General features: G+C 40.0%; 1 protein-coding gene across 11 annotated transcripts in view; it reads right to left on the bottom strand.

Annotated features, from left to right (window-relative positions):
* PPFIBP2 (PPFIA binding protein 2) overlaps nucleotides 1-14,708 on the bottom strand; it is a 104,350-nt gene that overhangs the window by 40,495 nt on the left and 49,147 nt on the right. For 8 of the 11 annotated variants that reach the window (XM_053390634.1, XM_053390660.1, XM_053390651.1 and 5 more), the window contains 2 exons: nucleotides 10,060-10,152; nucleotides 4,121-4,234 (listed from right to left, as the gene is read on the bottom strand). In XM_053390634.1, the coding sequence (XP_053246609.1) occupies nucleotides 4,121-4,234; nucleotides 10,060-10,152 (207 nt within the window). Of the gene's footprint in view, nucleotides 1-885; nucleotides 986-4,120; nucleotides 4,235-4,616; nucleotides 5,816-10,059; nucleotides 10,153-10,285; nucleotides 10,417-14,708 lie in introns of those variants that run through there. The other 3 variants (XM_053390684.1, XM_053390712.1, XM_053390695.1) reach the window with 3 other exon arrangements.

The raw sequence follows: 14,708 nt of genomic DNA, 5'->3' as shown, positions 1-14,708 counted from the left end.
TGGAATATGACCCACTTTGTTATGGGGAAATTACAGAGTATTCCAGCGGTATGATGCAATTGGAAGGCAACTTGAATAAATACAGAGTTGTAAGAAGTAAAAGTACAGATTGCGTTATTGGTTTTGAAGTGAAATGATAATACGTGTCATGTGCAGAGCTAATTTTGGCTACAAGGGTTTCAGGAGGATCTGTAAAAAGACAGTAGCAGAGACAGCCAGACAGAGTATAATCTATATTGTTTAGTACATTTATAAATAAGCATAACAAAATTTGGCAGTACACGATGCAACGTCTTTGTTTTATTCTGACTGCTATAAATCTGTCATTTACTACTGATCAAAGTAATTTGCAAGAAACACCCCCTCCAAATCTTTTCCTTTCTTAAGAAAAAAAAGAAGACCCAAATTCAAGGATCCAAAAATGCAAACCCCGCAGAAACTGTTAAAACAATGTCATATATTATGTTTGCTTTGTCTTTAAAGCCATACTAATGTCTAAACCGCAACACAACAACCATATTGCACGAAGTTAACACATTGTGTTCAGTTTTCACACTGAAGTGCTGTTTAATCTTCCTGAAATCTAAGCATGAAATGAATTTGTAACAAAAAACAGCAGCACAGGCATATTTATGCTTTCTGGAAACTTGGAAATGGTGGCAGGGTTGAGTAATATTAGCTAGCTTGAATTGCATACTTGGTATAAGACCAAGGTATTCACCCAAAGAGAGTATTCACCTGGTAAGTGGAATTTACAATCCGTCACAAATCCCCACCATCCTGTTCCAAGATATTAAAAAGACAAAAGCAAGCAGATACTCATGCTGTATAACAGAACACCCCAAAAGAATATTCCATTTAAGCTCCACGACATTTAATACGTACTTTGTGCGAAATACATTGCTGAAAGTTGAAGCTGGTACAATCCATTCCTTCGTTAAAGCAATATGGAAACAAACAGACTAGAGTCCTACCCAAAATTCAGCAAGAATCACGCTAGGATGAGGGCGGCACTTTTTACAAGAGCTGTGTGTCAGCTGTGGTATAAATGGAATATTCGCTTAAGTTAAAACACAGCTGAGAATGTGGCTTCTTGCACCATTTCAAGATGACACAGTAAGAGGCAGAGGATTGCAGCCTTCCACTTCTCTGTTTACACACCGCGAGTCCAAAAAGAGAAGTTAGAAAGAAAGGAGAAGCATGCAACTTGCCAGGAGGGTGACTGTTTGAACACTTAGTCCCTGCAGAAAGAGCCAAAGACTGATTTCAGACATACCTCACCAGTGCTTAGACCCAGAACTTTCCTCAGTGCTGAAAGTGAGACCTCAAGCATAGCAGAAAAGGAAAAACGAGCATCACTGAACATGGGCACAGCACCTTCCTCTTACCACCCAGAAATCCTAACTAGCCTAAGACACCAAGGACTAAGGAACAGCACTTTCATATCAGAAAGCAGCCTTTGGAAATTAAATACAGCAAACATCCAAGACGGTGCTGATTTAACATTCTTTGTATCCTGCCTTTCCTCGTGGCATGCAAGGCAGTGCACATCGGGTGCCCAGGCAGCCTTCCATCTAGACACTGAATTGACCCAGACCTGCTTAGTTAGCTGGTGCAGCTGCCTCACGTGCTTTTGGATCATGAGCAAGACCAAATGGAAACAGAGCTGGATACCAAGTAAATTAGCCAATGCTTGTGATGATCAAAGATAGGGTAAGACTTGGCCCACATGTCACACTGAAACCAAGGTTAGTGCACACTACTGAGAAGCTCTCACTCTCCTCCACTGCTCCTGCCACAGGGCTGGGAAAGAAGTCAGAGCCCCAACCTTTACAGATAACCAGTTCTTTAAGCTGATGAATGCATGTTGTCTGTGACATAGATGTGATGAAAATGTCACCATTTGGATACTAACATTTCAACATCAACTTTGTTGGACCGGTCATGTTGTGTGGATACCTGATTATCGTCTTCCAAAGCAACTACTCTATTCCAAACTTAAAAATGGAAAGCATAATGCTGGGGGTCAACAAAAGAGGTTTAAAGACTGTCTGAAGGCAAATTTTTAAAAATGTAGTATAAACACCAACAATTGGGAAACACTTGCCTGCGAGCGCTCCAATTGGAGAACAGCCTTTACCAAAGGTGTAATGGGCTTTGAAGACACTCGAACTCAGGACACAAGGGAGAAACGTGCTAAGAGGAAGGCACGCTTGGCAAATCCACACCATGATCAACTCCCGCCCAGAAACCAATGTCCTCACTGTGGAAGGACATGTGGATCTAGAATTGGTCTCCACAGTCACTTACGGACTCATTGTTATAACCGTGTTTATGGAAGACAATTTTACTCGGCTGTGAGTGATCACCAAAGAAGACGACGACGACGACTAACATTTTGAGGACTGTGCAGTTTGTGCCTTTTTGTTTAGAGCACAACAGCCCAGATGCAAGAACACTCATGGCAAATGCCACAATTAAACTAAACTCCAAAACCAACCTGATGTGCAATAAGAGTTGGCATGCTGAACCACAGTTTATACTTGCAACACTGCACTCCAGGAAATACTTTGCCACTAGCATCTTTGAATCCATATAGCCAAGCCTGGAGACTATATATACACACAGTATATATTTATAAACATATTGCTGGCAGTTGTATTTGATTATGTGAGTCAGTCCTAGCTTGAAGAATATCCCAACTAAAACGCCTGAGAAGATCTACTGTTGCTGTACGGAAGAGAAACAGAATATAAATTCTACCATGTATCAAATTGTGTGTAGGAATAATGACACCTAACTTTTAGAGTGCTATACAAATATTCAAGCCGCCCCACCTACCTTATCTTGTAAGTTTTACATGCAAAGTACCATGCTGAGTGTGTCAGTATTGCCAGCCTCATATTGCAGAGAGACCATGGCTTGCTTAGGGCTATCAAGCGACTTCAGGGCAGTGAAAGATACTTCATAAGAGAAGGTCATGGAGGGCTTATTCCTGGTTGTTGTTTTAATGCAACTCACCAATTTAAATTAAATTTCCCTTGCAAATGATGATATTACCAAACACATTTTCACTAGTGTGCTTTTATGGGATGCTTCACATGTTCCAGAAAAACGTATTTTTGAAGCATGCTTGCCACATATTTTCTCCAGTATATGAATCATAGAACTGTAGAGTTGGAAGGGAGAACCAGGGTCATGTAGTCCAACCCCCTGCAATGCAGGAAATTTTTGCCCAACGTGAACCTTTGACCCTGAGATTAAAAGTCTCATACTCTACTGACTGAGCTATCCTCTAATTTATGTGAATGCAGGCATATAGGAAACATATGCTTGGGGGCTTCAACACAGGGGCCAGCTCCCAGTGTTGGAGAAAAGCAATGGGGATCTCCTTGTGCCAGGATCTCAGAGTGTGATGTACTTCTAGAATCCCAAGATTATAGGCAGGCCTGGAGACTGCAAGGAACAAATCCCTCAGAGTTTGTTTTATGTATTAACAGTTGCTTTTGTTCTACTCAGCAAGTCACTTCAAGTTGCAAAGACTGACCCCTCTTTGTCTGCTGCTGCTTAAAGGTGGGATGAGCTAGGTCTACCATCCAACTGCTTTTGCGAGCAAATGGCTGCATATAAGGAGACCTTCGGACACAGGTGCCCAGTTAAAAATAATGAATATCAATTAAAACTCTTAAAACTTCCCAAATTCGATAAAATCACTCATTATTTAAACCTCAAACCAAACTCTGTGAAAACAGCTTCTGAGCCACCCATTTCGTTAGTTTTAACCTCTACAGCTATATAAAAAGAGAACATCTAACCAGTTTAACAGGTTTTCAGCCACATCCAGCCCTCTTGTTGACTTTTCTTTGTCACACTAATGAAGAATAATACACACAATGGTATCAATTTACACGCCTACTGGTCACAGCATTATATGCCTGAAACATAGAACACTACACACTAATCAAGAAAGCAAAAGCAACTCATAAAAATTGATTTGTAAGGAGGCTAGAGACATATCTAATTCCAGCCTATTTGTCTTGAGGGACTATAGAGCCAGATGTGTACCATGGAGTCTGCTTATTCACAAAAAGTTTCCTTATAAATCCCACACTCCTCCTACCTGTTGAAGCATCTCTTCAGTAGCATTAAGTTTCAGCTGGTGCCCCTCAAGGCAAACTTCTAGATCTCTGATCTTTTCTCCTTGGGCCTCCACCTGGTCTGTAAGGACGCTCACCTACAATTGAGGACAAAAAGGGAACAGTCATAAAAAGGAAATATTCCATACTTTCAGGGATAAAAGCCATTGCTGTTAGTAATGAATCATAGCTATATGCACCTACCCACATATGTTGGCCACTCTTCCTTATAGGGTGGTGGCATGGAATAGTCTCTTCATGTTCTCTAACAGCCATATAAAATAGATTTGGTTTAAAGGCAGAAACTAGCTGAACCAAGGTCATCTTGATAAGGTTCATCTCCAAACAGGGATTTGAACCCTCTCCTTCCCACCGCACTACACAGGCTTTTTTTTTTAATCCCCCTCAAATCATTCAACTAGTTACTAAATGACTTTAAAATGTCTTACTCTATTTTCAAAATGACAGTTTACTACTTACCTTAAGAAGTCACTACATCACACTTTGGAGAAGAAGAAAAATACCAGCAACATTTTAAAAAAATTAAAAAAGAGGCATTTGGAAGGCTAGAAAAACAAACAAATGCTGATGTGAAAACAGAACACTGAAGATCATGTGCTAGCATTTACAGTAAATAATCCTTCAAAGGGAAAAAGCCCCTGAAGAATCCTGTTAATATTTTAAGTGAGCTTTGAGCACGCACAACCCTTTCAGCTTCTGCCAACACTTCTCTCCTTAGAAAGGGGAAAACGTAAGGGAAAGAGTCTTGTAGGAAGCCAACCAATTACCTTTCTCCTTACGAGAGCATGGGAACAGCTTACCTATCGACAAAGCTTTCTGTAACTGTTTAAAAAACGTAATATGCAAAAGACATGTTTTAACATTGGCAGTGCTCTGCTTTTCACAGGTTCAAAGTATTACAAGCTTAAACATGAATGCCGGAGTTTAGGCACTGAATTGTTGGGAATGAATTAGTAACAATTCTCAGGGAGATCCAAGAATGGTGTCACCCCACAGCTACAGAAAACAACACAAACTCTTCGTTCTGTGCGAAGAAATAAATAGCAGCAGAACCCAATGGTAGCTAATGTAATTGAAGCAAACAAGCAAGCAAGCAAACAGACTTTGCGTGCCTTCTGCAAATCTGGATTGTCAGAGGGTTCCCTGGGCTTCCTACCTCTCAGAACTAACACCTCCAGATTTCTTTTAACCTATTAAACCTGAACGCTGGAATAATCTGGACTGAAGAGCTTCAAGGACTTGATATTCTTTTCTGCCTACTTCTTTGTTTGAGAAGTTTGCTAACATAAAAATTTGGAAAGAAATATTGCAGTGGTATGCGTCAGAGACACACCTTTTGTACTTCAGTAAAAGTACATAATTGTAGGTTTTTCCAAATAATCCAAGTTTAGGGAGAAAGCAGTTGACTGTGTAGCAAAGCAAGCCCTGTCATATCTAAAACCAGCTGCCTTCTTTTTTTTTTTAAAAAAATGCTAACCTAGTTCTACTTTGCAAAGGAAGAATCACCTCTTGTGATTTATAAAGATTTTGCAAGCTGAAATAGAGACACCTCCACATTTTGAGGTCATCCACATGCCAAGAGCCAGGATTTGTAGGCAGACAGGCTACATGTTCTTTTTTTTTAATAAAAAAAATCTTATTGTTTTCACAACAGCATAAATAATTATAACACAAAATGAGTAAGATTATTAATTATAAGTGAGCAAAACCATTATCCCTTAATAAACACTTAACAATAATGTTACTAACCAAAAGCTCATTCAGAAGATTAATCTTCCTACCTGCTATAATCCCATGTTAAAACATAAAGCACCATTTCCATAAATTCCTTATTCTATCCCATAATAAATAAAACATATCTATTTTCCAAAATAGTGATTCACAAATACTACTCCATTTTAAATTCATAACGCTTGATTGGTTTGAAATCCCTTACTATAATCAATAGATTTCTGCCATTTTTCCAGTCTTGTCTTTTCTTTCCTCTGAGAAAATATGTTAAACTAGCATCCCAGGTTTTCCCCAACCCATTCTTTTTCTTTGGTATGGTTTGTAATCGCCAGCATTTAGCATAAAGAGTTCTAGCTGCATTGATCACATAGGAAACCAATTGTCATTTGACAAGCTGCTAATTCTTCATAGGTCTGCAGAATTGGGGTGGCCAACATTAAGGCAAAGAGATGCCTGTGCCCAGCTACATTACATCTAATGAATTGCATCTCTGCCAACTGAATGTTTTCCTGCTTTGTGTTGTATGGAATAGGCAAATAACCAACAATGGAAGCTTGTATGTCAAAACCTCATAGAAAGTTGTTACTTCTCAGAACTGAAATCTGCTTTGTCCACAAAGAGCAGACAATGTCGGGATTGGCTCTTCTGGATAGAATCTAGAAGGGATTTGCATTTAACTAGGAATTCTAGTTTCTTGCCATAATTCCCATTTCTGAGCCCCAAAATGATGCCTGCTGCATTAAGAAATCATTTCATGGAGCTCGGATTCCAAGTGATGCCCACAACAGTTTTGGTTGGCCGCTACAATAGAGGAATGTTGAAGAGAGAGACACTTGATTTTGCAGAGTAGCCCTTCTTTCTGGGGCTATTTCAAAGGTGTCTCACCCAATCGGTCTAGGCGGATGTGAAAGATTCTCTCCCCAGTACTTTGCAAACGCCTATATGCACACAATGTTCACCTGCAATATGTAGCTGACTAGCCAGAAATATGGGGCAAACATGTGGCAAAGCTCTTGCACTAGGGTGAGCTTCCCAAGGCAGACTTTGAGAATTTCAGGGCTGAGCGGAGATTTAAACCCAAATCTCCTGTGTCCATTAGAAACAATGCCAACTAAATCACAATGGCATTACTTATTTAGGAAGCCAATTATCCAAAGTTAAGAGTAATTATATATAAGCAGCTTTAGTCTGGAAAAGCAGCCAAGGGCAGTTGTGTCTCTTGGTAAGTAGGAATATATTTGGGGTGATCCTGTGCTTGAGACAGCATAAAACCCTCTCTCCCACCTTCAGCAGACCTTTGAATAGAAACAAGGGGAGACATTTGGTGGTATCCAGGGGAAGGGCCCCAAGTTCTCTGAAATGTGAGGGTGGTGGTGAATGTATTCTTTACTAACTTTGATACAGATTGGGCTGATTCTCTTATTCTTTGTTTTAGTGGGCCCATTTCCCAAGTGTGTGTTGTCAAGCTGCCCCTTGATTTTAAAACAAGAGACAGAAAATAAAACACTAGTCCCTGGACCACCTCATTAACCAGTTACAAATCCCCCCCCCCAAAAAAAATCTACTAACAATGAGCATCTGCCTCCTCATAATCTTTGGGTAGCATTTCAGCTCCACGAACGACTGTAAAGGGCATCATATTCTAGTTAGCAATCTACTTTACTGGTGGGCCAATTTCAGTCTTGCACGGTCTGTGTACTATTTTAATACATTGGGAATTCCCTGGGTATATTGTTTATTTTTTCTTTAAAAAATGATCTCTTAACTCAATATCGCTTAACAGTTATAATTAAGGCATAATCTATATTAAGTATGCATGTATTCTTGCTTCAAATATTTCTATTCTCTTCATGCCTCTTGAGTAGTACGTATAAACACCTATTAAGACAAAAGCTGGTCAAAAGGTCTGTGTCCTAGTAGTCATTACATCTTATACTAAAGGAATGACAGCAATTAAACAAGCTATAAACATTGCTGCAATAGTTTCTTAATGAACCATTTGCAATACTTGAATCACACAGAGATGCTGCAAGCACTGTAATATTCCTCTCGTAAAATACCCTTCATTTCACGGCTTTCGACAATGGCCCTAACTGGTGGCATGTATTATAATCAAATTCTTGAGAAAACCTGATGCATCAGCTTAACCGTGAAAGTTGCTTTGCAGCAATTAAGCAAATTATCCAAGCAATGCACATCAATTACCCACTGATTTCTGTATGTTTGATTAATGAACAAAATGCACAATTAAGCCAACTGCTCGTAACATGAACATCAAGGACACCCACGTTGTTTTCTGTACTTTTGAATGGGTAAACAGATGCACAGGAACTGATAATACTCATGGAACTCACAACTATGATCAGATCAGATCAGATCATCTCTTCAGCTAATTGCCCTGAATATGCAATGCCAGGGCATAGGAAGGTGGAAATATTCATGAAAATAAGATACCTTATCTTACTGGGTTTATTTGGATTAAAACAGATGAACACTTCAAGCTTGCACACCACACATACATTTTATGTTTTTCTTGATTCTGAAGCTATGAGCGATATTATTTTGCCATGTCCTGCTTTCCTTGCCCATTTATTCATAACTCAGCTATGAGCCATTGCTTTCTGAGCAATGATGATGCTTCTGGGACTGCCCCATACTTCTCAGTCACAGTGCAGACTGCATGAGAGTATCCTGGTGAATTCTTTCACTCTCCTTCATTGCTTATTTTTGGGTGTTGGGGAGGGAGAAAATAATTTCTGCATAACAATACAAAGAACACCCAACACGCTGACTTAATTTCAACACACGTTTCAGTCCATCCTGTAGAACACCAGTTCATCACAGTACACAGCTTGTGAGTTACATTCCCATAATGTAATTTTCGTGTTGGAAGGTAAGAGTGTGGACATTGTAACCAGCATAAGAAGCTGTTCTATTTTTCTAGAAAAAGAGGTGCTGAACATCTCCCTTTTTCTCTTAGAATGACAATGGCACCCACTGAGAGGTGCCAGAGCTGAGCTTTGGTGAGCTCCAGCTGAAAAAAGCCCTGTACACAATACAGTACAGTGGTACCTTGGTTCTTGAATGGAATCCGTTCCAGAAATCCGTTTGACTTCTGAAAACATTAGAAAACCAAGGCACGGCTTCCGATTGGCTGCAGTAGCTTCCTGCACTCAATCGGAAGCTGCGTCAGATGTTCAGGTTCCAAAGAACAAAGGAGCCAAAACATTTGAGACATAAGGCGTTCGAGAACCAAGGTACGACTGTACTCAAAAAGCCCATCACACAAATCTTTCCTTTCCTTCTCCTCTCTGTTTTAAGACTTTGGACCAAGAAGCTCTTTCTTCTTGGATAAAATGAGCACCACCAACCAAAACTGAACTCCCAAGTTTGAGAACAATTGTACATTTCATTTCAGTCAAAAGTAAGCAGGGAACAAGAGGTGCTACCACCAAACTTTACAGCCTGGAGTTTCTCACTCAAATTTCAATTTTTTTAGGCTATGCAAAATGGACTGATAATATTTTCCTACTGCTAAACGCTGAAGTGAGCTTTGTCCCAGCTTTGAACACATGTTCCTGGCAGAGGTAGATAAAGAGAGAGGCAGCAGCCAAGCAGTTTCAAGACACTATTAAAGGCTATGGGGTCACACCAGGTCCCCCTTAAAAGCCAATAGCCCATTAGGGATGTGCTTTTTTTGTTACTGTTGCTGACGTCTAGCTGAATCCACAATCTATTTGACCCAGAAATTTAGAGTATAGAGACCTAAGGTTTTCCGCTCTCTCAGTACTTAAATATTTTAATATATAGGTGTATCTAAAATATGTAGAATTTTCAGACAGGAAATTGAATTTAAAAGTTGACACCAACAACTACAGTAACTAACAGTTGCTGCAATTAACCCCCAAGAAACATAACATAAGACTTTTATTATATTTCAAATAACACTGTTTAAAGAATAAAGTGAATTCAACACCACATAGGCCAAGACCAAAATTCTTTCATTTGAAGTAGGTACAGGGATTTTTTAAAAATAGTCCTTGCCCTGAAAAGCAGAATATAAATGATATGATATATGATATAATGATATTCTATTCTCCTACTTTTCACAATGAGCAACAAACACACCAATAAATTCCAAATGCAAATGGTGATGCTATAAATTGCATACCTGAAGTATGAGAGACTCTTTGTCACCCTCTAGTCTTGTCAGGCGTTCTTGATAGGTTTCATTACTGGCAGAAGTATGGTGATTCACCTGGGACTAAAGAGAACAACAGGTTAAGATTACAAGTAATTGAAATGTGATTGTATTGTTAGATCTTGCCTTGAACTTCAAAGCACTGTGTAATCATCATAGCTATAAGAACATGCCACAATTGTATCACATAGCTTACAATTTTCTCAGCTGACAGTGCAGTCCTAACCATGTCTACTCCCAGGTAAATGGGGTTAGGACTGCGGACAAAGTCTGATAAGCCACAAACACTTTATAGGATTTTAAAATGAAATGTAAGTTGGAACCCCTTCAATTTTCTAGGATATAACCGTGGCAAAAGGGAAAACATCTTCCCATTCCCCCTCTCTACACCCGTATATGAGAGAGAGAGAAGGGGGTGGGGAAGAGGGGAATTAATTGATCCCAGCTGTAAGGTCAGTCCACTGCCACCCATCCAACTCCAGCATATTTCTGGAATTCCACAAAAGACAAATCAGATCCAAAACTCCGTGAGCTGTCTGCTACTTATTACCCTCCTGCCTTCAAAACAGGAAATGCACATTTTTTAAATATGTAAAACAGACATATTTTCTAGTTCAGTTGCCTTTAAACCTCTGCATATCCCACCTATTCTTATCCTGGTCCTGCCATCGGCTGCTGTGGTGGGTGAGATACCAGGGCAAAACAGGCAGAGACATCAGAACCAGGGAAGAGAACAGAAGAGAGAAGACACAGCTACGTTCTCTCATTGTACTGGGGATTTTAAAATTTTTTTTAAGGTAGGCATCCAGGCCTGCAAGGTGGCAATCCTACCGTGTTCTTCAGATTCACTGTTGACGAACAATACACCCATTACTTCTTCCCATGCACTGGAAAAAGTATTGTACAGTATACGAAAAGTCAACAGTTCACCCTTATCACAACAAATGAAAATCGAGCAATAAGAGTGACACAGTTCCATGCAATTGCTGAATTCTTTATAAAGAACATTCCTTGCATTCCAGTATGTAGCAAAAAACATACAAACTCCCAGCACAGCTGAAGATGCCACAGCCAGGATTTGAAAGGTAAAATGAGTTAACCACCTCTATTCAGATACTTATCGAGTATGTCAATGTAGAGGCCACCTTTCCTCCAAGGAACTCAAGTTGCCATACATGGTTCTCCTCCCTGCTCCATTTTATCCTCACAACCACCCTGCAGATGACATTAAGCTGAGACACAGGCCACCCAGCAAATTTCATGGCTACTCACTTGAGCCTGTCCTCAAGCCAGTTTTGTGCAGGATCGAAAGGCAACAACAGGCAGTGCCAAGAGGGCAGTATCTACATACTTACCTGGAAATAGAGTGTCTTATTTCCTTTCACAACGTTCTTTATGATCGGGATATAACTTTGCTCAGCATATTCCTGACCTCGGTTCATTAGGTAGCCAGACCTAATATTGGGCTGACACATTTGGCCCAGAAAGTCCATAATAGGATGAACCTATAGGATAAAAGCCCCTTGGCGCAACAGAAAGGTATCTTAAGCAACTAGAAGAGCAGGTGTAATTTGTACGTTGAAATAGGTTTTGCCTCTCTCAGGACAATTCATTAAATTCTGGATAAAGATTCATCCTGCATTAAGCCATAAATAGATAATGTATTACAATGCTTCCTGCTCTGATTAACGCTTCCAAAATATCTTGGGATGGAACTACATCAGCCAACATCCACATCAGACAGAGTAATCCAAGGAGAAAATATCAGCTCTGCCAAAACATCAGCTGCTTCGAGGTTTAATAAGAACAGACAAATGTAGTCCAGACAGGCTCACCTACTAAGCAAACAGCTGCTCTGCCTCAGACGGCATCTCTTAAGATACTGGCTCTCTTTATGGCAAACATAATGAGAAGATAAAAAACATAGCAATATGGCCCAAGGGTACAGGCTTGTAGATTATGATGGAAGCAAGTGCTGTCATGGCTCCCCAAGAAGAACCTCCTGTGGTCATTCACCTGGTAAAGGATCAGAAACCCCAGAAACATCTGGTTTTTGAACTTTTTAAAGTTTTGGCAGCCGTTCACTGGCTGTGTTTAAAGAATGTCATATTTGAAGTGTAGACATTTTCCTTGAGCAGTATGAGCTACACAGTTATCCACACTTTTCCAAATTAACGTGAAAGCTTTCACATATGGCTTCGGAATTGCAGAGATTGCAGGAAGAGGTAGGGGAGCAGCGGACAACTGGAGCAACCATCCCAGGACCTAGAGCTCAGAACTGGAACAAGGGGAGACTGCTATCAAGAGGCTCCAGAGACAATCTGGAGTGGGACAGGTTGCATAAAGTCAAAGACATGCCCTGGAGGACTCCAAGGTTATTCGGAAATGTGTTTACATAGGCAGGTGAAAGAGACACTGCTCTCTAAGAACAGGGAGTACTGGGCATCCGCAGGACTGGCCCAAGACATTTTGCTGCCTGAAGGCTGAATAAAGCACCCAAGATGCATAGTGCCCAATGCTTGCCAAGTTATTTGGGCAGCACAAACGTGACTCACGTGAGTGGAAATATAACAACAATATATTAAATACCTACAATCCGCTGCGTTTTCAATACATCCAAAATCAGCTACCTGAAGTGGCTGCCTTACTCTGCGCCTGAAAGTAGGACCTGGGTACCTAACACAAAGAGCCAATAAATTATGTGTGCCTGGTAGAAGCCCTTTCATCTCTAACTTAATGTGCAAGAAATTCTTTCCAAAAGCCTCTAAAACAATTCAAAGGGAAAACATAACTTAAGAGGGCCACGGTAGAGTTTTGTGGGGCATACTGCAATTTGTGTGTTGGGTAGACTGAGGGAGAAAGGTACTATAAGGTTTCTGCAGTGTTCAGTGTTTTTTTTTTTTTTGAAAAAAGAAAATAGATTTTTCTACTTCATTTATCACCCACCTTTCCTCCAACAAGGGGCTCAAAGGAACATACCCCCATTTTATACTCACAAATGACCATGTGAGGTAATTAGGAAGAAGATACAAAGCCTGTGCATTAATTTTGGGGGAAGTATTACAAGGTCTGAATGTAAAAAAAGAATGTAAAAAGTAGGAGACCAGAGAGAAGAAAGGTGCCCCCAAGTTTGCAGATGAAGGAGGGGACAAATTTTTACAACATTTTATGGGAACACAACATGGTAACAGGCTAAATGTGGAAGGAAGCAGGAAGGAGACATGCCAAGTTTCAACAACACTACTGGTAGCCTTGCAGAGCATTGTATGAACAACTGTCATGAAGAAGAACTCAAAAACATTCTTTCCTTAATTCAACTAAGCACAAACAAGGTTGGTCTTCCACACAGCACACACGCAGGAGTTCTTTGGTGAATTTACTCAAATTAGTTCCCTTTTTCTCCCAGGCTATTCACTGCAGCTATATCGCAAGGACTGGTTGCTTTGTTTATGTGAAGCCATCATATTCCATTTGGAATACTGAATAATAGCCATGTGATGATAAAAGCAACTACTTGTGCAGAAAAGTGTAGCTGTTGAGACATGTTCAATGTATTCTGACTTTCTTTTAAATGCAAACTGGCAGATGGAAACAGAGCAGAGCCAACAAAATGTAGTCATCCAACTATTTGTTCAGTAGCTCAGCCCTACAGACCATTTTGAAGACTTTGGATTTAGTTAATCTGCACTCATGTCTGGAAAAATATCAAGAAGAGAAAAACTAATGTCCATTGTTGCGGACCACTCATTTGAATGTGCCTACTACACAACCAATTTCTTCATATTACAGCAAGTACTGGATTTTAAAGAAATTTCTAGGTATACATCAACTTGTTTGTAATACTGATGCTTCCAGTAATGGGCTTACAGTATTTTAGATGTCCTGGTACATGCAAGAGCTCCATGATGGGTGTGTGTGTGTGTGTGGAGTTATGCTGAGTCCTTTACAAAAAGTGAATGGAGCAGGACTCTGACGTATCATAGCGCAGGTTTCCGGATGTATCACAGGCCAATCATTGTTCAGAGCTCCTCTACCCTTGTCTATCATCTGCTCAGAACTCATCTTCATTAGTTTACTTCTGTCTCCAAAGGTGTGACACACTCTTCAAGTGGAATCAGAGCCCGAACCATGACATTCCAATGGTCTATCAATTCAGAGAGAACAGAAAAGCTGAGAGTTTGAAAATCAGCTTTAAACTCTGCTGGTTTAAAGGATTCTGGTTTATTCTTTCTTCTTTTTCTGCTTCAGATATTAAAACAAACTGTAACTTAGCTGAACAAACCATGGCTTTACATTAATAAAAGTATCACCATTATTCAAATCTGCAGTCTTATCCTGCTTACTAGAAGCCACAATTTCTTTAATGGAAAGGAGATCCATGGAAATGGACAAATGCATATATAATTTAAAACAAAGTAATGAAGTGCTTTTTGTGGCCAATTTACATCACCCCCTTAAATGTGAGTACACATATAACCAATCCCTCCCCTACTTGTCACCAAAGCCTCTTTGATAAGAGAAAAAAAAAATCAACTGTGCTTGCTTTATGATCAAAGAAGAGAGGAGGCTGTTTGTTTTGGCTCCAGTTACTTGTCCCTTTCGCATGCTGCCACATGACC

This window comes from Podarcis raffonei, chromosome 1 (genome assembly GCF_027172205.1).
Source record: "Podarcis raffonei isolate rPodRaf1 chromosome 1, rPodRaf1.pri, whole genome shotgun sequence".
NCBI classification, from domain to species: Eukaryota; Metazoa; Chordata; class Lepidosauria; order Squamata; family Lacertidae; genus Podarcis; species Podarcis raffonei.
The sequence above is the reverse complement of the archived record's forward strand: the minus strand, read 5'-3'. Positions and strand labels throughout refer to the sequence as shown.